This window comes from Gymnoscopelus braueri (assembly GCF_963280865.1).
Source record: "Gymnoscopelus braueri genome assembly, chromosome: 15".
Taxonomy (NCBI): Eukaryota; Metazoa; Chordata; class Actinopteri; order Myctophiformes; family Myctophidae; genus Gymnoscopelus; species Gymnoscopelus braueri.
In genome coordinates this window covers 36369643-36392134 of record NC_137620.1, presented here as the reverse complement: position 1 = coordinate 36392134, position 22492 = coordinate 36369643, and the positions used below count along the sequence as shown (strand labels likewise).

The 22492-nt window shown below is 43.0% G+C and overlaps 1 protein-coding gene across 1 annotated transcript; it reads left to right on the top strand.

Annotated features, from left to right (window-relative positions):
- Window positions 1–940: 940 nt before the first annotated feature.
- Window positions 941–22231, top strand: otud4 (OTU deubiquitinase 4; the record flags this gene model as incomplete). Its single annotated transcript, XM_080450916.1, has 20 exons — window positions 941–1440; window positions 4412–4495; window positions 6483–6533; window positions 6643–6689; window positions 7382–7454; window positions 8230–8311; window positions 8571–8736; window positions 9236–9287; window positions 10648–10753; window positions 11641–11705; window positions 12571–12671; window positions 13329–13435; window positions 14744–14918; window positions 15084–15162; window positions 15622–15681; window positions 16436–18038; window positions 18139–18179; window positions 18851–19412; window positions 21319–21383; window positions 21638–22231. The coding sequence occupies exons 1-20, from the start codon at window positions 1294–1296 to the stop codon at window positions 22229–22231; spliced, it is 4260 nt and encodes a 1419-aa protein (XP_080307042.1). The 5' UTR covers window positions 941–1293.
- Between the last annotated feature and the right edge of the window lie 261 nt (window positions 22232–22492).

The following is a 22492-nucleotide window of genomic DNA, read 5'->3' as shown; positions in this document are numbered from 1 at the left end:
CGCGTTATGATTGGCCAGTTGGTACTTACAATATTCCATTTCATAAGTTTTCATATGTATAAAATGCATAAAACATATTTTGAAAATAGCATATATATATATATATATATATATATATATATATATATATATATATATATATATATATATATAAAATAAACCTGTCCTTCCTCGAGTAGATCATAGGTCACAGTCGATAAACCAGTTATGGCAAGCCATTTATAACGTAAGGACAAAAATCCTCAATTTGATATCAAAAGCTTTATATCAAAATTTGAGAAGTTTCTTATATTTATTATTATTATTGTTTTAAAACATAAAAACGGCTGCTCATGATACAGCCTCCCGGGCTTTCCGCAGTACATGTGGAAAGCCTGTTTTTTATTTACAGTTCAGTACTCAGATCCGGTTTAGATCCCGCCTACTGTATCCGGTCATTTCCACTGCAATACACCGAGTTTCCGTATCCGTTCTAGACCGGATCTGCAAATCCATCCAGTAGAGCAGTACACTTCTTGTGACAAACAACTAGCCAATCACATTGCGCCCGTCTCCAGTGTTGCCATGTCCGCTTATTATAAGCGACTTTGGGCTGTTTTTTTTCTGTAAAGTTGCTTGTAAATATTGGTATTGCGGGTTGCGGTTTTTTAGGCTTGTTTCTTATTTTGGGCTTGCTTCTTAAATGTCTTTAACCACTTGTTAAAGTGGTTCTCAAACATTTTCTTGTCAAGGACCCAAATGAATGTATCCACGCCCCCCCCCAATCAGATTAATGTTTTTTTTAAATAGCTCATCTACAAGCCCACAACGCGCCACATCGCGAGCCCACAACGCTCGGCTATTTTCAAATAACCGACGCTCATGTGGCCTGTAGTCGCTCCTTTTGGGCTTGTTTTCATAGACCTAGTTGCCTATTTCTCTCACAACATCTGGCAACGCTGCTCGTCTCCCCGGCCTATGGGACCCTAGGCTGAAAGGGGGCGTATCGTTGAGGGAGGGTTGTTAGCCACCAGCTAAAGTTCATCAAGAAGAAGAAGCAGCTAATAAGCTAACAGTTTCATTTTGTAAAACAACATGACATGAATGTATTCAGAGAATCGAAACTAACGAAGAATCGGGAAATCGTGCGTTAACTAGCTGGTTAACACCCAGTGAGTGTGAACGATCGCTAAGTTGTCACTCTCTTCTAGATAAAGGTAAAAAATAAAATAAAAAAAACGAAAACAAAAAAAAAAAGTTTCAGTTTTTAGCCCGGTTGTTTAGCCCAAATTCGGGGTTAACGCCTGTTTTAGGATGGACGGTGCCGCCGGCGCCGCGCGGGGCATTCCCGACGACAGGGCGTCGGAGCGCGGCATGGATCAATACCTCCGATCGATCGGTTTACACCGCAAGAAGATCGCCAAGGACGGCTCCTGTCTGTTCCGGGCTGTCGCCGAACAGGTAAAGAAAAAAAAGTTAAAAAGCAGTGTGTGTAAAGTAACTAAGTAGATTTACTCAAGTACTGTACTTAAGTACAATTTTTAGGTATTTTTTTTACTTTCTTCAGTATTTACAATTTTCAATACTTTCACTTCTACTCCACTACATCTCAGACTAGGCAAATGTTGTACTTTTACTCCACTGCAAGCATTTGAAAACTTAAGTTACTTTGTAGATTTAGATTATTATTACAAAACATGCATTTAAACCACTTCAGCCGATTTCTGGACTTTTACTTGTAATGGAGTATTTTCTACAATGCAGTATTGATACTTTAACTCGAGTAAAAAATGTGAGTACTTTTTCCATCACTGGTTAAAAGCTAAAAGTTCGTGACTTCTTCTCTGTCTGTGTAACTTATGTAGTTTTCTTCTTTTTTTTGCCGGGGAACGTGTTTTAGCTCGTTAGCAACACGATCTACGGTGACATGTTGCGTGCACATCGGTGACCTATCGAATTGTGTGACCCTAGTGGAGGGAGCCAGGTTACTTGGTTTTGATTGATTGAGTACTTTATTACTAATAAAGTATTATAAATGTCTGACTGTACCTCGTGCTGTCTACATTTCTGACTAATTTAGCCAGCACGAGTACAATACAGTATTGGTTCTCAAAGTGGGGTCCGGGGACCCCCAGGGGTCCCCAGCTAAATTATGGATACTAGTGAGTAACCAAATGGACCCTTATGGGTCTGTAACTCAGAGAGTGTACAAATGGAACCAAATGGGTTCCATTTGTACACTCTCTGAGTTAAATTAAAATAGATTTTACAATATAAATTGGGGTCCCAGAGATAGAAATGCCATTAAATGGGGGTCCATAGCTCTAATGCATGTCAAACTGGGGGTCCTTCAAATTAAAATGGTTGAGAATCACTGCTAGAGCCGTAGAAATCTTCTCTTATATGGGGGTCCCTGGCATATCCTTTCAAATGGGGGTCCGCGGGATATTAAGTGTCAATTTGGGGGTCCTTGACATGAATAAGTTTGAGAACCACTGCAATACAGTACAGTACAGTCAGACATTTAGGCTAAAGGATAACTGCATCAACATAGCATAAAATAACACAATATTACATGTCAACAACAAATACAAAACATTATAAGTAACTAGTAGTTACTAAAGTTTTCAAATAAATGTTGTGGAGTAAAAGTACAATAATAGGATCCGAGATGTAGTGGAGAAGTAGTAGAAGTAGAAGTATTGGAAATTGAAAATACTCAAGTAAAGTACAAATACCTCAACATTGACCTAGTTACCATACAGCACTGCTGATAAAGTATTATAAATGTCTGGCTGTACTAAACTATTATGACTGTACCTCGTGCTGTTTACATTTCTGGCTAATTTAGTCAGAAATGTAAACGGCACGAGGTACAGTCAGACATTTAGGCTAAAAGGATAACATAGCATAAAAAGAACACATTACAATACGATAACACATTGTCATTTTTTTTGTATCAATTGAAGTACTTTGTAACTTTGTTTCAATACATGCTCTGTTTATTATTGTTGTTGTTTCTAGGGGTAACAAACCGCGTCGTGTTACTGTTTCACCACACGGGGGCGTACGAATGATGTGACTGGGTCACAGAATCTGATAGGTCGTTTGATCCCGTGTGACACCGTCATTCCACCCCTGGCTGCACGTGCAATGCATCCCCATCCTGGTCTCACTCTCATCCATTCCATCATCTCTTATCGTATAAACAAACTAAACCCGAGAAAAACAAAATGTCTGCAACTTATATTCTAAACCAGTGCTTCTAAAAAAATGTCATGCCAGGGACCCCCAAATTGATATATATGTGGTGCCAGGGACTCCCAGAAGCAAAGATTTGTGTCAAAATGTTCACTTTAAAAGACATGTATTCAGAGATTTGCACGAATCTTCAAGATTTTTCAAAAATAGTAGAGCTACAAGCTGGTAGCGCGGCACTCGGTGCCGCGCTATGAGCTTGTAGATCTGCTATTTTTGAATAGCCAAAGTATAAAAGGTTAAAATGATTGTGATGCTATATTCACACATTTTGCTGGGGACCCCCCTGGAACCCCCTCAAGGACCCCTGGGGGTCCCCGGACCCCACTTTGAGAACCAACGTTCTAAACAATACCACATTTATATTCATTTAGAATTACTTTTATTGCACCTTTATTCGGAAAGGGAATTCCTTATTCCAAAGATGAAACACTAGAGAGCGGTGGTGGAAAGCAACCAAGTACATTTACTCAAGTACTGTACTTAATACAAATCTTTAGATGCTTTTACTTTTACTGGAGTAGTTACAATTTTCAGTACGTTAACTTCTACTGCACTACATCTCAGAGGCAAATATAGTACTTTTACTGCACTACAATTATTTAAAAATGTTGTAAATGTTTAATTCCGGACATTTACTTGCAACAAGTACTTCTACATTGCATTATTGATACTTTTACTTATGTAAAAAATGTTAGTACCTTTTCCACCACTGCTAGAAGTAGAGAGACAGTTGGAATGTCAGGAAGTTACTGGGGTGTTACCTAAAGCTATGGCTTTAGGTAACACCATGGGTAATAACTTGCGCAACAACTTTAAGCAAATATTGCTTTGTCATACATTTGTTTTGGGAATATCAAGATTGTCAATTTAGCTTGCAATCAAAGGAGGTAAATCTGTAAATCTGATCAAAACGAAACCAAGAAACATAATTCTTCTGATAAAGTATTGTTTCAGGTGGTTCAAATGTTATTTCCAGGTTTTGCGCTTTAATATAGGTGTCATAATAATAACATGAACCAGATTACAATGAGAGCCTGGCTGTAAGCTCAAGGTATTTAACAAAAACAGTGAACTAGGTAACGTAGAGAGCCTGGTTCTAACCTCATGGCATTCCAGTCAAGGCTGCTACTTTCTTTGTGGTAAATGAATATGACCTTTGCCCTTTCTGCAGGTGATGGACAGTCAGATGCTCCACACGCAGGTTCGCAACAAGTGTGCCGAGTTCCTGAAAGAGAATCGCGAGAGTTATGAGGCGGTAAGTGTACAGTAACATACCAAAAACACCCATAGTGACCTACATACATTTAAGTAAGTCACTGGCCCATTCACTACTCCTTATATAGGCTGTTCTATGTAGAGGACTAGTGAGCTCAGTGGTCAATTGAAAAACACATTTTGGACACTACTCGTACTCGGACGCTGTTAAGTACATCATTACTGTTGCACGATTAAAACCTCCATCTACCTATCGGCGTGTAACCTCGCGTCACCAGCCTTTCCACCTCGGAGGAAAGCTTGGTATTCGTTCTAAAACTAGCCGTGTGTTCCAGTTTAGAAAAAAGGAAAAAAAGAATTGTGGTTCCGGTGGTTGATTCTGGTTGGCGTCGCATTGTTTTTGTTCCCCACATAATGCGAATCAATTAGTTTAGTCTCGCTAGACACGCCACGGGTTAGAATAAAAGATGGACACACCAAACGATTATACCAAACTAAACAAGTTTTAAACTAAGGGAATCATTTTGGGTGATGCACGGCGCCGGTGGTTCCGGTTGATGGTTCCGGCCACCTGATGACGTGAAGTTTCGACACCATCAGAAACCTGAAAATGATACTGATCCCAGGCTAACCGGCATGTACTGCGTATGTTCCTAAATTAATGAAAGACTTTATGTATGACAATTTGTGCCGCTCTCCTCTCAATCATCTGTCATTTCTTTTCAGCGCAATGCATGATGGTATAGTGCTTGGTTAGTGACCATCGGTTGTACATTTAAAGATTCATTTGTGAGGTATGAGGAGCCCACTATAGGGTATATTAACTCAAATAACTAGATGAGTAAACAACTCCTCGAGCAAGGAGAGGATGTGCTTCAGCACATCCTCACACACACACACACACACACACACACACACACACACACACACACACACACACACACCCACACACTCCTTTAGTTACTGTACTGCCTCCATACACATGCACCCAAGACAGGTCTCCCGTAAATATGTCCCTTCAGTAATAACAACCACTAAATGACGGTTTGATGTTTGATCTTACTATTATTCAGTACTAAAATCCTTGTCCATTTTGTAAACGTAATCACTGTATTGCATGGCCGTACATTGCATCAAAAACACAGCAAACTAATATTTGAGGTGTGAACGGCATCAGGTGAGGATAGTCTGACTGAAATTAATGCTGTTTAATCAGTTTTTCTCGCTCACGTCGCTGTATGCTCCGTTACGAACGGGAGGGCGTGAGTTTGGACTTTTGGGAGGGGCGAGAGTGCACCACTGTAAAGGAAAGGGATGAACTGGATTTACTACACAAGACCACACAAGTGTCACAGTCACTGTGAAAGTTTTAACTTAATGTCGAGCCCGGATAAGAGAGAGAAAAGAAAGTAGTTTTTTTGTCAATGGATTTATTGTCACCGGTGGTCACATAGCTACTTCAGTGTAGACAGATGGTGACTGTTTGTCTCACATAGTGTTTCTGTACATTTGTGTATTCCACTTCAGACAGTCATAATATTCACAAAAGTCCATTTCTATGACAACATAAGAATGTGTTTTTGTATTTACTGTTGGTTGATCATGTTTATAACCATCTTAAAAACTAACATAGTAACATAATACATACTGACACACATGGTAAAGAGAAAACATGATTTATTTGACTGATATTAAGAAAAAAAGTGTCCCGTTGCTCAGATGGCATCATAAGAAGTGCTGTGATGTTGCATGTTACAGGGATTGCGATAAATACTAGGGCTGTTAGTCTTCCTCTATAGTCACAATCACATTTATAACCTATGCTTTATTTGTAATATTCAAATATATATTTAAAGTTTTGAATGCTCAAATGTAGCCTATTACTTATGTACCTATGCCAGTGCCTAGTTTATGACCTATGCTCAAAATAATCATCCTGAGAAAACGTCCTTCTCCAACAAGTTATTTAGCTCAAACGTAAAATGATTAACGCTTCATGTGTCCCCTCCTCGTCTCCTGTCCTCCAGTTCGTTGAGGGAGACTTTGAAGAATACCTGGTCAAGCTACGAGACCCACAGGTAACTATAGCTTGTATTATAACATGTATATGAACTTCCCGTGACCTGTTGTAATGGTGGCTGTCTGTGTGTGTCATAATCTGAACGTGATTGTTTTTGTGTTTTGCAGCAGTGGGTAGGAGAGGTAGAGATCAACGCTCTGGCTATAATTTACAAGTAAGAACACTTCTACATTAAACAACTCTAGCTGTAGCTCTGTTCTCTCCCTCTGTTCTGTCCAGTGTTCTGTCCAGTCTAACTAAATGTCCTCTATCTACAGTCACACCAAATGTATCTCTCTCTTCAGTGAAACCAAATGTATCTCTCTCTCCAGTGAAACCAAATGAATATCTCTCTCCAGTCTAGCTAAATGTAGCTCTATAAATGTATCTCTCTAAGTCAGGGGTCTGCAACCTGCGGCTCTGGAGCCACATGTGGCTCTTTAGCCCTTCCCGTGTGGCCCCCTGTAGCTATAGAAAATATTATATGGAAATTAACAATGTTTTTTCTTTTTTTTTCACATTTAAATTTGTATTTATCGTTGCTGTAATATGAGACATAGATTCTTACGTGCTCCAATACTGTAAAGATGTGTAGAATAAATAATAAGTTTCAACATTTCTGTCAAATTTGCGTCAAAACTTGCAACACATTTATTGGTGTGGCATCGGCATTAGTGGGCTAAAATAGGTTTTGCGGCTCCAGACAGATTTTGTATTTATTTTTTGGTCCATAATGTCTCTTTTGACCTTAAAGGTTGCAGACCCCTGCTCTAAGTGAAGGTCTCTCTGGTCTAAATAAATGTCTCTCTCTCCAGTCTAACTAAAGGTCTCTCTCTCCGGTCTAAATAAATGTGTCTCTGTCTCCAGGAGAGATTTCATCATCTTCCAAGAGCCTGGGAAACCTCCAGTCCACATCACAGACAATGGATTCAAGGACAAGGTGAAACACACATGCACACCATGCTCTAGGCTTGCTCTAGGCATCTGGGTAAAACCCATAATATTCCTATATACAAGAGGCTACATTTTTCTTTGACACTTGGAAGAACATTGATTGATTTTCTCTTAAATAAAATGTTCTTTTATTAACCTCTCTCTCTAACAGAGACCCCAGTTACCGTCATTTTTCTAGCCTCATGCATGGAAAATCTTTACCGTATATGACACCCCACCCCTCCTACTCCCACCGCCCCTGACAATAAGCTTGTGTATCACTGACTTTTAATGGCCGTGAATCAGGCGATGAAAATGGCAAGGATTGCCCAAGCCTAATGCACACACTATATATATATCGAACAATATATGCACACATACTAGTTACATCAAAACACTAGGGCTACTACAACAACTAATGAAGCAGTTTAATCAACGATTTGATGTGACCAAAAGTCAGAGCCTATGACTCAGGCTTTTGGGGTAGGGTTAAAAATTGCACACAAAAAAAAAAACTTAGTTAAAAAAGGTCCTTCTGCACACCGACACCGGCAGTTAATGCATCAGGTATCTGCCGATACCTGATGAACGTTAGTGCGACCGAAACGTTGTATTCTCAATAAATACTCTGGCTGTAAGTGAAGACGGTGTGCGGGATTCCATTTTATAATGCAAAAAAAAAGAAACGGTAAAAATGGCATGCCACTCATAAAATTGGTGTCCTAAAATGTGGATGTCCTTACAAGTATAGTAAAACCTGTGTGTTTGTGTGTGTATTCCAGGTGCAGCTGTGTTTCCTGAACGGTAACCATTATGACAGTGTGTATCCTATCAGCCGCATGAAGAGTGCTGCTGTCTGCCAGTGTAAGTCTGTCTATTCAAACCATCTGACTTTATTTATACAGCACATTTCAGACATTAACGTAGAATGCACTATGCATTTACAGTGCACAGATGAAAAGCAGGTGATGGTGATTAAAGAACCGTTACAGAACACGACAAAAATAAAGTTGGATAAAATGGAGATCAGCGGTTCCCATAAGACAAACTAAAGTCATAATGATTATATTTTGTGTGTGTGTGTGTGTGTGTGTGTGTGTGTGTGTGTGTGTGTGTGTGGCAGCCATCCTGTATGATTGGCTGTATGAGCATGTGTTAGAGGTGGACCGGGCGGCTATGGGTCAGTGTAACCGGATTCCTCGCAGCCAGGACCTCCTCAACGACGACGCCATGGACCCCTGTGCCTCCAGCGACGATTCAGATCACGAAGAAGACCACCAACCCCAGTGGTACGAACCAGGAAGTAACACGGAAATACTAACATTCTAACATTCATTCACAAAATCTGAAGGAATGTTTGTCTTTGTTCCACGTTGTAAAATGAAAAGTTCTGTTTTTGAATCCTGGGTCAACTACCTTGGGGCTACCACTTAACTAAAAGTCTTGGGTTGTCTTATCTATATGTCAGATAAGGTATTTAGTCAAACATATTGTGATATTATTACCTTATTGTGCTGTAATTTTGTACTTTCTTTTACTATCCTGTTATGGTCTCAAATAATCACAGATTTTAATGGAAAAGTCAAAAACGTAATCAGTCTATCTGGACTATAAACCTGTTTTTCTACATGGATTAATGTACTGTAACTGGGAGTTGAGGAGTACACAATAAAATGCTTTGTTAATTTAACTCTGGAGTGTAGAAATGGACCCGTAAACAAAGGAATGTATAAATAAGCACTGAGGATTTGCCTTTAGATGATGTGATTTGTGTTTGTGTTGTTACAGGCTGGGGAATGGAGGCAGCACTACAGCACCCAGACACAGCCGCTCATATAGGGTAACACACACACACACACACACACACACACACACACACACACACACACACACACACACACACACACACACACACACACACACACACACACACACACACACACACACACACCTTAAAGGTTATCATATAATTGGTCCTCACTCTTCACTAATGATCATTATAGGATGCCACTATTTATTTATATTGTCTACTAGCTCTACATCTCGTTGGTGGGCTGTAGACAGTTCAGAAACCTGCCTACCGGTGACATCATCGATGGGGATTTCAAGCTAATAGGAGCTACAGCCTTTCTCTTCCTGGAGAGTTAGCATGCTGGTATAGAAGCCGTTGTGCTTGCGTTTATTAAAAAGTAAAAGTTTGAAATCTTGTCTGAAATGACCAAACCTGCCTGCCGATGATGTCACTGGTAGGCAGGTTTAAGAACTGTCCACAGCCCTCCTCTGAGACACGGAGTGAGTAGACAGAAATAGTGCAATCTTATAATGAGCATTAGTTAGGACAGGCCGAAAATGGGTGAAGTGGTCCCTTAATCACTTAAACCCTATATTATAGGTTGACCGGGGTCCTCCAGGGGTCTATAATTGGTCCCCTTCTTTCTCCCCGCTACACCATTCTCTTTGCTGAAAATAGCCGATCTACAAGCTCACAACATGTCATGTAACGTTGCAGCATGCTGTGAGCTTCGGCTATTTCCGCCGAATGGTCGCCTATTGTGACATACCCAGAATAGGGACACTAGGCTTCATGTGATTAAAGGGCAAGAACGCTTAGGTACAAAGGTGGGTAAGAAATAAAAAATAATTGCTCCATTGATTAGAAATGTATAATTCAAATTATGACTTACATTGTACGGCAAAACCGCTCTGGCTCTCTTTTAGTCCGTAAACGAACGCAAACAAGGCTGATTCTGACATCACCAAACCCAGTACTGTTTTTTTTAAATAAATAAAAGTTGTTAATTTTACTATTTGAAGATCCGGATCCAGATCTTCAGATCCAGTCCATTATTCATTCCTAATATAAATGGCAAAACAAGAAGTTGAATTTTTTTACAACCCAAACCTCTACCAAAGTGTTCTTGCCCCTTAATCCCTATGTACTTCGTTGACTGGCGTCCCCCAGGGATTTCTACTAGGTCCTCTACTTTTTCCCCTCTACACCAAATCTCTTTGCCGAAAATTCACAAGCTCCCATCGCAACGCCTTGTGAGCTTGTAGATCTGCTATTTTCGCCGATTGTCGCCCCCAGAATAGGGACCTTAGGTTTCATATGGTTGAAGCTCAATGGTGTTAATCTGTCTGGTCTTTAGGATGAATGTTCTTTGGTTTAATTTGGCATGATTTAATGTGTGTGTTTGTAGGGGAGAGGTGCAGTCCGGCCATTTCTGTCGGAGCGAGTGAGACGCTCTCTGAACCCAACACTGTTCAGGAACGTAGAGTACGATGTGTGGGACAGAAACCAGAGAGGTAACACACATATATATATCTGCCATACAGATTGGTTAAAATATACAAATAATTTCAGATTGCAGCTTTAGGGGCAGTGTCCATAGAGCTCTACACACGCACTGAGCCAGATGCTCAGTGATTGTAGGCATGTCTCTCCAAGCCTCAGGAAAGGGACATTGCCAAAAGTTGAAACATTTTCTCCCAAAAAAATTTTAAGCACAGAGAGCTCTGAGAGGGGTGCTTTCTGTGGACACGGCCCCTTAAACTGTAGTTTTCTATTCTCTTGTTTGTGTTCTATTGTTACTTTATCAACTGTACTCAGCTAAACTTTATTGTCTGGTGTAAAAAAGTGGGTGAAATGACTTGTTGTACAGGCTCCATCATTGCAGTTTCAAGAAAGTCGGATAGAGATGGAGGAAGAAATAGAAAAACTGATCAGATATCAATATGGGAAGTGTGAAATATATAGATAAGTATCATGATACATATGGTACGAACTGTTCAGAAATCTGGTGGTATACTGTAGCTTCGGAAAAATGGGTGTGAGTGTGGCTGGGGTGGTGAGTGTCGATCCACTCAGTTTTGACTACACACCGCTTCTCGTACTGTATATTCCCTGGAGGGAGGGAAGCTCACCTCCAACGATGAGCTAGGATGTCCGCAAAACCCTCTGTAGGGCTTTCCGTTTGCGGGCGATGCATGCCTCAACCTGGGGGTCGCCAAATCATTTGGAGGGTTTGCTTAGTCTTGAGAGCGAGATTGTTCTCCTGACACCAGTGTCAGTGAGATTGTCCGTAGTTCATTCTTCTGTCCTCTTGTGTTCTATTGTTATAGAACAGTATAGTAGTTCTGCTGTAGTTCTATTTTTTACAGTGTTGTAGTTAAACTGTAGTTTGTCTTGTCAGCCCAACAGAAACTAGACTTCTGCATTGCTGCTGGGATGCACTTCAGTACAGGAGACAGATGTCAGGTAAGGGGTGTGTGTGTGTGTGTGTGTGTGTGTGTGTGTGTGTGCGCCCACTCATATTACTACACTTATGACAGCCAAATGTATATAGTAGAATTAGAGAAATTGTGAGAACAATTTTCCTGGTCCTCTCAAAATAAATGGTGGTTTTAAATATTTGGGGAGTTGAGCTTACAGTTAGGAAAAGAATCACGTTAGGATTGGAGTTATTCCTGATTTACACTCACCGAAAATATCAGATCTACAAGCTCACTACGATGTGTTGTCGGCTTGTAGATGGTTTCTTTTAAGTGGGCAACACAAGCATGCACCAAGTAAAACTCAGGCTTAAAGGTTGGGGTTAAAATGTCCTCACAAATATAGTAATACCAACATGTTTTTGGGTAGAATGAACTGCCAGTCCTATACTTATTATTGTTGATGCATTAAGTATACATTACCTATTAAAGGAGCGCTTCACCCATTTTCAACATATCTACAATTGGCCCTAACTAATGCTCATAATAAGATGGCACCATTCTCGTCTATTCAGTCTGTCTCTCAGAGGAATGCTGTGGACAGTTCAGAAACCTGCCTACCAGTGAGTGACATAATCGGTCAATGGACATTTCAAAGACTATGTTAAACTTTCTTTCAATTATTTTGTATTAATGCAAGAACGATGGCTTCTATTTCAACATGCTAACCTTCCAGTAAAGGAAAGGCTGTAGTTTCTATTCGCTTGGAATCCCCATCAATGATGTCACTGGTAGGCAGGTTTCTGAACTGTCCATAGCCCACCAGTGAGATGCAAAGTGCTCCTTTAAATATTAAATAGTGTTAAATATAAAAAATCGTGAGTATTAATAAAACATCAAACTGTCACCAGGTTCGTCTTGACAATGGTGGGAGGTACTACAATGCTACCATCAAGGAAGTGTTGCCCGGCAACGGCCCTGTGACTGTTTACATTGAGGAACTGAACAGGAAGTAGGTCACTTGTACTTATTAATAACTGTACTAATTAGCTTCTCACTATGTGTGTACGCGCATGTGTGTGTGTGTGCACACGTGTGTATACTTTTATATACCGTTGGACAGAAACCTTGTATCTCCATATTTCAACTTTTTTCATAAATTAACGCCCTACTTTGTTGTACTACAGTGTCACGCAAAAGTTGCAAAAGATATTTTTGGGCGTGTGTTATTTTTTTTTATGAATACTGAACCAATAAAGTATTATCAAGAGCTTGTGCAAGGGATTATCCATGGGGAGCACTGGAGCAGGCCATTATTGAGAAATAAACCCAGACAGGCTGATTAGAGTGCTACACGGCTACTTGATAAAGACACAAAATCAAGCAGTCTTTGATTAGACAGCGGTCTGTTATTGAGTTCAGCGGTCATTATTAAAAAATAACAGACCGCTGAATTCGGCAGAATCAAGCATTCAACCAAGCCATGTAATGAGATTAAATAATGACTGCTTTGGATCCATTATTTGGAACACGGGTGCATTTCCTGGAAAGTTTTGGACATACAAGGTTTCCACCCGACAGTGACAATATTTTAGTGTATCATAAGTGTACTAAATAGCTTCTCACTGTGTGTGTGTGTGTGTGTGTGTGTGTGTGTGTCTGTGTGTAGACACACAGTGCCTCTGTTCAATCTGTCTCCTCTCGGTGACGACAGCAGTTGGAAGACTGTAGTGGCAACCCGAGACAACAGGCGACTCAGTAATGGACACACATCTGGTAATATCACTCACTCAACACACAGCACAACACACACCTGGTTCCAACTCCTACTTCATGACACTATTAACGTCTGTGTCTGCATCTTACTCGCTCAAGTTAAATCCTGTGTCATGAATCATGATGCGTCCTTTCAGTCTGTTATGTAAAGAAGGAAACCTCCGCTGTCTTGCAGAAACCTTGTATCTACATATTTTAGCTTTTTATGTTTTTCGTCACTTAATGCCCTACGTTGTCGCACAAGAGTGTCAAGCAAAAGTAAAAAAATAGCCGATCTACAAGCGCACTGTGTGCTTGTAGATCGGCTATTTTCACTATTTCTGAACATTTTCCTTTTGTAAGTAACGGTTTTGGACCTGCGAGGTTTCCACCCGACAGCGACGAAATGACATCAACAGTATATAAAGGTGGATTAGTGGATATGTTGAAAAATTAAAGAGCCTGTAGATTTGAATCGACCGCTAAAACTCACTGAAACTTTAACATGTAACCTGCAATCACACAAAGAAAAAGAATATCCACACGTGTAGATACGGTTGCACAAGAAGAATTGTTTATTATTTGTGACTATGAATATTTGTTTTGCAAGTGCAAATTTCCTTGTAAGTCACATTTTACGAGTGCTCAAATCAAATCTACAAACTCTCGAATTCTGCAGCATATATACCTTCATAAAGTTGTCCGATCCTTCTTTACATTAGCCGGGTTCCAGACGAATCTGCCCTTGGCAGATTAGGTCTGGCCCCTCTCAATAGAGAGAGATTTCTCTACCGCCGAAGTTGTGAGGAACCAATCAGGGCCCAGTATGCAAATATGGGCCAGGTTTATCACCAGAGGCATTTTATGAATTTGCCCCTCGGAAATGCATCTTTTAATCACTTCTGAAAATGTTTTTTCTTGATTTTTTTTTTGTGGCTTTTCGTGCCTTTATTGATAGTATACAGTAGATTGGCAGGAAACGGGGAGAGAGAGAGATGGGGAGTGACACGCAGAAAAGGTCATCGGGATTAGCAGCCTAGGTGCCCGGACCGCTGCGCCGGCCTCCCGGGCCTGAAAATCTATTTTTATGTCAAGCTCTATATAGTGTGCATTGTCTCCTTTATTCTGTGCTCATACCCGGCCTTGTATGATTGTTTTAACTTGTTTCATTGATGGTACTTGAATTTGAAATTAGCTTTATAGTTTATCATTAATGCCCCCCTTTCTGCCCTCTCTCTGTGTCGCTCCCTCTCCCTCTCCATCTCTCTCTCTGTGTCTCGCCCTCTGTCTCTCTCTCTCTCTCTCTCTTTCTGTCTCTCTCACGCACAGAGTGGGGAGAGGGAAGAGGACGGGGAGGGAGGATGAAGCCTACTGGGTCGTTGAGCCCATCCTCATCTGTTTCCCTGGCAACAGGCTCGGGTTCTACAGGGCGCGTGCAGAAGCAACACTCTTGGCCCCCGCAGTCCTCCATACACGAACAACAGACAGGAAGTCACAACAACAGGTCAGTCTGTCTGTCTGTCTGTCTGTCTGTCTGTCTGTCACATGAAGTATGAATACTCAGACAGACGGTCTCTATGGTAACCAATCTGTTTGACAAAAAGGGCAACATTTGTAAACTAGAAAAGTGTCTGTGTGTGTGTATGTGTGTGTGTGTATGTATGTGTAGGAGCTATGCAGTGTTACCAGAGGATGACATTGACTTGGAGATTCTACTCACCGATGAGCAATGTTTTCCTGCTCTGGTGGTGAGTAGTTTTTTTACTTGAACAATATGATGACAATCACATATTTTAATACAGTGGTTCTCAAAAGTCTGGGGACCCCCAGGGGTCCTTGAGCGGGTTCTAGAGGGTCCCCAGCAAAAGTTTTTTGTAACATCCAAATCAGTTGAACCAATTTAACCTTAGCCATTTTCAAGATTTTTTTTTTTAAATTGGAGGAAAAAAACACAAAAAAACACAAATGCATATTAATTTGTCGGTCCTTGACATGAAAAAGTTTGAGAACCACTGTTTTAATGTAACTTAACATGTATTCACATTTTGGTGAAGTTGTAAATATCATATTTGAAATATACACATCACTAAACTCATTAAATGTAATACTAATGACTAAAAGGTAATTTGATACATTTTTTCAAATGTATATAATTTTCTACTGATTGACATTTTGAAAATTGGACTAATTGTGTGTCTCATCATCAGACACAGAGCCAAGGAGATGGAGGAAAGAGGAGAGTGGAGAAGAAAAACAGAAGGAACACGGTGTGTGTGTGTGTGTGTGTGTGTGTGTATTTGTTTGCGAGAGAGGGTGGTGAAAAAAACGATGTTTTGGTGCATATCACTATTTCGGGGTCAGTGGACTGAGTTTGATATTTGGTACGTTGGGGAAATATTACCGTTGCCAATTCCAACATACTCTCCATATTTGGCAAAAACTCTTGAAGAGCAAAAACAAACAGTGTAAGTCATAGTACTGTAGTGTTGCACTAGTCTGGCCTCTACAGCTTGAAACTTTGAACTAGTTTACACTGCTGGCCACAACCCAATGGCACAGAAGTGGGGTGATTGCCTGGTCTGGAACCGTGGGTGAAATCCACATTTCAGTTAAACAAAAGAGATTGCAAAGCCTCAAAGGAAGGAGTATGTTTCGGAACCAGAATAGAGAGTAGACTGTGATGAATAAGAAGTAAATGAAAAGCACAAAAGGACATTAAAGTCAATGTTCTAACGTTTCCAAAACAGTGGGTTGGGACCCATTTTTGGGTCATGGACCCATTTTTATGGGTTGCGCGTAAATATACCTTTATTTTGTTTGTTCCTACATTTTGCTTAATTTTTATAATATTATATTTTAAAAGAATTATAATATCAATATCGCGATGCGACGCGTTGTGACCTTGTAGATCGCTATTTTCACTATAGTTTGGGTCCTGAGAAGAACAAAAAAATATATTTTGGGTCTCAAGCTAAAAAGCACCGTTCTAACGTACTGTATGTTCCTCCTTGCATTCTACAGAAGAGTCCAGTGGACAACCTCAAGCCTCCATCGCCCTCTGGTGGCGAACCACCAAAGTCCTCCACCCCTCCCCTCACAGCTACACCTGCTACCACCACTACATCTTCTACTACTGCGCCCAAAGATAAAACTACACCCTCTACTACTACTACTGCTACCGGTGACAAAACTACACCCTCTACTACTGCTGCTGCCAAAGATACCGCCGCCCCGACACCTGCCGACGTCAACTCGGCCTCTGCTTACGCTAGCCTAGTGCACATGACGGCCACTGCGCGTACTGGTGTGATTAAAACGAGCGCTCCGTCCCTGGCCTCCGCAACGAGCGCTTCTTCCTACGCGGCGGTGACCAGCTCCAACGCTCCTTACCCCGCCTTCCCCCACTCCGCCCTCCCTTCCGCCGTGGCCTCCGCCGCTCCTCAGCCGACCTTCATCGCTCCCATCGTTCCTCCCCCCGCCTTCCTGACCCAGACCACCCCTCCTCTCTCGTCTTCCTCGCACACCCATCCTCCTCTCCACCCTCCCTCTTCCGATCATTCTCGTCTTCTCTCTCTCCAAACGCAAATCTCTCACCACCAGCCTTCCGTCTCTCACCCGTCTGACGTCCATCCTTCAGTCTCTGAGCCCCAGTCTACCGTCTCTCACTCCCAGTCTTCCGTGTCTTTCCCCCAGCCTTCCATGTCTCACCCTTCTCACCCCCAGCCCTCTGTGTCTCACCCCCAGTCACTCCCTGACTCTCGCTCCTCTCACCTCCATCCTTCCGTCTCTTACACACAGCATTCCGTGTCTCACCCCTCTCACACCCAGCCCCCTGACTCTCAGTCTGCTCACCCCCAGTCTTCTGTCTCTTACACACAGCATTCTGTGTCTCACCCCTCTCACACCCAGCCCCCTGACTCTCAGTCTGCTCACCCCCAGTCTTCTGTCTCTTACACACAGCATTCTGTGTCTCACCCCCAGCCCCATGACTCTCGGACCTCTCACCCCCAGTCTTCTGCCGCTCACCCACAGCCTTCTGTGTCTCACCTCTCTCACCCCCAGCCTTCTATGTCTCACCCCCAGCCTTCTATGTCTCACCTCTCTCACCCCCAGCCTTCTGTGTCTCACCTCTCTCACCCCCAGTCTTCTATGTCTCTCCCCTCTCACCCCCAGCATCCTGACTCTCACGCCTCTCATCCCCAGTCTTCTCTCTCTCTCCACTCTGACTCTCAGCCCCCTCACTCTCACCTCTCTCACTCCCAGCCACCTGCAATTCACCCCTCACACCCCCAGGCCTCTGCCTCTCAGCAGTCTCACCCCCAGAACTCTGTCTCTCACGCCCCTCACTTCCAGCCCTCCGTCTCTCACCACTTTCACCCTCAGTCTCAAGCACAGTTTCAAACGGAACCCCAACAGGCCCTGACCCCTCCTCCCCACCAGTACCCTCCCCACCCTCACGCCCACGCCAGGGTGCCGTCTGTCCCCGGGGCGGTGCCTCTCCACCAGCTGTCCCAGTTGTACCTGGACCCCCTATTCCCCGGCTTCCCAGTGGGGGAGAAAGGAGAGGCTCTCCAAACAGCTCCGCCTTACTCCATGAGCTTCAACGGAAGTGACCTGCCCAGGGGTGAGTTGTAGATTTTATCACCTTGTTTATATTATGCATAATAATAATTTGAGCGGCCCTATGATCATTTTCTTTACGAATATTGTGTTCTGTGTTCCAGATGTAAACATTCTGAGGTTCTTCTTCAATCTGGGACTGAAGGTAAGACAGATGCTAGGTATATGGTTCATTTGTAGTAAACGGATGCTAGGTATATGGTTTATTTGTAGTAAACCGATGCTAGGTATATGGTTTATTTGTAGTAAACTTATGCTAGGTATATGGTCTCCTTGTAGACAGATGCTAGGTATATGGTTTATTTGTAGTAAACAGATGCTCCTAGGTATAAGGTTTACTTGAAGTAAACAGATGCTAGGTATATGGTTTATTTTGAGTAAACAGATGCTAGGTATATGGTTTACTTGTAAACAGATGCTAGGTGTAAGGTTTATTTTGAGTAAACAGATGCTAGGTATATGGTTTACTTGTAGACAGATGCTAGGTACAGTATATGGTTTACTTGTAGACATGCTAGGTACAGTATATATGGTGTACTTGTAGACAGATGCTAGGTACAGTATATGGTGTAATTGTAGACATATACTAGGTACAGTATATGGTGTAATTGTAGACAGATACTAGGTACAGTATATGGTGTACTTGTAGACAGATACTAGGTACAGTATATGGTGTACTTGTAGACTGATGCTAGGTACAGTATACATGGTGTACTTGTAAACAGATGCTAGGTACAGTATATGGTTTACTTGTAAACAGATGCTAGGTACAGTATATGGTGTACTTGTAAACAGATCTTCTGTCTCTCTCCACAGGCGTACTCCAACCCCATGTTCTCTCCGTACATGTACCTCCTCCCTCTGCAGCAGGCGTACACCATGCAGCCCACCCTCCCGCACCTCTACCCCGCTCCCCCCACCTCCCGGGACCCCTCTCCCCTCCCGCCCCCTTCTCCCCTCTACTCCACCAGTCCGGCTCCGACCATCAGCCCCCAGTACGACCACTTCACCCCCCCTCCTCCTTCCCACGACCCCAACCCTCCCCCTCCCGTGGCGGCGCCCTCGCAGTGGCACCATCAGCAGCAGCACCTGGGCGGGGCCAGACAGTTCTCGTCCTATGCCGCCGTGGGGTACCCGTCTGCCGCCACGCCCCCTTACCCCCACGCCCACTCCCCCACCTCCCAGTACCTCTATACGCCTAGCCTGCCCCAGTACCCCACCTCCCCGCTGGGGTACCCCCCTGAGTTCCCGGGGGGCCAAGGGCCCGCGGAGCAGCCTCGGCCCACCGACAGAGATCTGCTGCTGGGCCTGGTGCCCAGGCAAAGCCCTGGCTTCGCTGAGGCCTCCGTGGCCAACGCTAACGGCAGCGCAGCCTCAGGTAGGAGCACTTTGTTACACTTTATAACTCTTGAGAGTGTACAAATGGAACCAATTAGTTCCATTTGTACACTCGGAGCTTACAGACCTGTAAGGGTTCATTTGGTTCCTAATTATCACATTAACTATGGACCCCCTTTGAATACACTCTCAGAGTTTATAGACCTGTAAGGGTCCATTTGGTTCCTAACTCACATTTAACTATGGACCTTCTTTGAATACACTCTCAGAGTTTATAGACCTGTAAGGGTCCATTTGGTTCCTAACTCACATTTAACTATGGACCCCCTTTGAATACACTCTCAGAGTTTATAGACCTGTAAGGGTCCATTTGGTTCCTAACTCACATTTAACTATGGACCCCCTTTGAATACACTCAGAGTTTATAGACCTGTAAGGGTCCATTTGGTTCCTAACTATCACATTAACTATGGACCCCCTTAGAATACACTCTCAGAGTTTATAGACCTGTAAGGGTCCATTTGGTTCCTAACTCACATTTAACTATGGACCCCCTTTGAATACACTCTTACAGACCTGTAAGGGTCCATTTGGTTCCTAACTATCACATTTAACTATGGACCCCCTTTGAATACACTCACAGAGTGTATAGACCTGTAAGGATCCATTTGGTTCCTAACTACCTCATTTAACTGTTGACGCCCTGAGAATACACTTTCGGAGTTTACAGACCTGTAAGGGTCCATTTGGTTCCCAACTGTCATATTTAGCTGGAAGTGGACCCCACTTTGAGATGCACTGTATCACACTCCACAGTTTGTCTGTCTAGCCCCTTTCCCACTGGCATTTAAACCCATTAATCCACTGCTAATGTGCCATATTGACGACATGGACAGGAAGTGGTGTAGATTGCCGTTTCATTTCACTGCGTCAATCTGGACCTTATCACTTAAGCTCTCCCCCGCAGTTGGAATGGGAATGAAAACATCAGACTGATGTAGCATGTGACGTTTTGTCCCAGTAACAAAACTTCATGTGAACAATATTGAGAGATTCACTGAAAAAAATAAAAAAATATTTTACATTTATACTGTAGATCAACGACAATAGCCTAAGTATAAATGTTACATTCTCTTAATGACTTCACTTTCAAGTCATTTAGTTCTCTCGGCTCTACACGTTGTACATAAGTACTGTGTAAGATGAGGTGTTTTGGTATGAAAACCCACATTTGAAATTTCAACCAAATATCCTGTATCATAGCACACTGTAAATACATGTGTCTGACATTTGTAACAAGCCAAACCGCTAGGGGTGTGCCGATATATCGTCCCGCTATATATCGCGATACGTTTTCGTGACGATATGTATCGTTTTGGGAAAAAAAAAATAATAATAATGCGAAAACAGAAGTATTTGTTTCCATTTGCTTTTTCCCCCCAATATATTTTCATAATAAAAAAGTGCCATATATCGTATCGATATCGATGTCATGAGCCCAGTATCGTATCGTTTCGTGAAATCGGCACACCCCCACAAACCGCTTGAAATTCGTTGGAGAATTCAGTCCTACTAGACATAAAAAAGGAACGGGCATACAGTACAGTACAGTACATGCATTAGGACAGTGGTTCCCAAACGTTTTAGCTCGATACTCAAAAGAGAAATTTGATGTCTCCCCGAAACCCAAACTAGTGAAATTATTGAATTTCTTAGATTATTTTTGAAAATATATGATATGGAATGAAAGGAGGTCAATGTGTGAATGAATATCCATCTTTGGATATATATTTTTTTTATCCCAACAATGTTATTAATTCCATGTGGTAAAGGGGCTTCTGTCTCCTCTGGCATTCTTTCATTATTTACCTAATTCTTCTTTTGATTCTCTTCACGTCTATTTCCATCTAATGGTTTGCTTGTGTTCTGTTCTGTTCCTCTGGTAGCTATGACAACCAATGGGGAAAACAAAGACGGCAAACGTGTTTCACCGGTGGACCCTCTTAACCTAGTAAGACACACACACGCACACGCACACACACACACACACACATTTACGAAAATAATTGTGAAAAAACTAAGATACATATGGATGTACAAGATTTCTGCCCGACGGCAATGAATTATAAAGGCATCTCACACACGCACACCAGTGAGAACCATGATCTACAAGCTCAAAATTGTGAGCTTGTAATGTACAGCTATTGGAACACAGGTTATTTTTTCCTTTTCCACCCGACAGTGACGATATGTTTTTCTCTCCAGGTCACATTTGTCTCAGACTCCTCCCACCCGCCACGTGGTTTTGGCAAATACGCAGAAGTCACCGTGGCGGCCGATTTGGAGGCGGTGGACCTCAACTGCTTCGCCCCTCCGTTCCAGCCGGCGGCGGCGGCGGCCCGCCCGACCAGCCATTACGCGGCCGCCGCCGCCGCCGCTTTCGGCGGTGGGGGTCACCCGGCGGGGGCGGAGCCTGTCGTCCGGGGGACCACGCCCCTGTCCGTGGGGTGCAGCACGGAAGACGAGCCGCAGGAGGACGAGGAGGAGGAGGAGGAAGGGGAGGAGGCGGAGCGCGCGGCGGACCCCATGAGCCACCGGGGGGGGAACTGGCGGTACAGCTCCCGCTTCCGAGAAGGAGGGGAGAGGGGCGGCAGGGGGAGGGGAGGGATGGAGAGGGGAGGGATGGAGCGCGGCGGGCGGGGGAGTTTCAGAAGGAGGAGGGGGGGGGAAGGAGGCGAAGGGTCGGAGGAGAGGCGGGAGTACAGGGAGAGGAGGCGGGGAGGAGAGAATTACATGTATAATTACAACCCCGGCTACAGAGGATATAGTTGGCCGGCCGGCCGGGGGAGGGGCTTCTAACGGCCCCCCAATTCGTAAACGGTCGACATATTTTCGGCGCGATGCCATCGTGCGACGGAGCATAAATTAGGCTTAACAACCCTCCGTCAATGTTGGAATAGGGGGCGTGCGGCACAACAGCTGTTCTGTTCGTTTGTTTTCATTGGACGAATGAAGCTCGAGGCGTTTTGTGTCATCCAATCACAACCCGGGGGTTGGGGATTTTTCCCAAAGATCTGATTGGATCAAGTCCGTAACACACCCATGGCACTTCTGCACTTA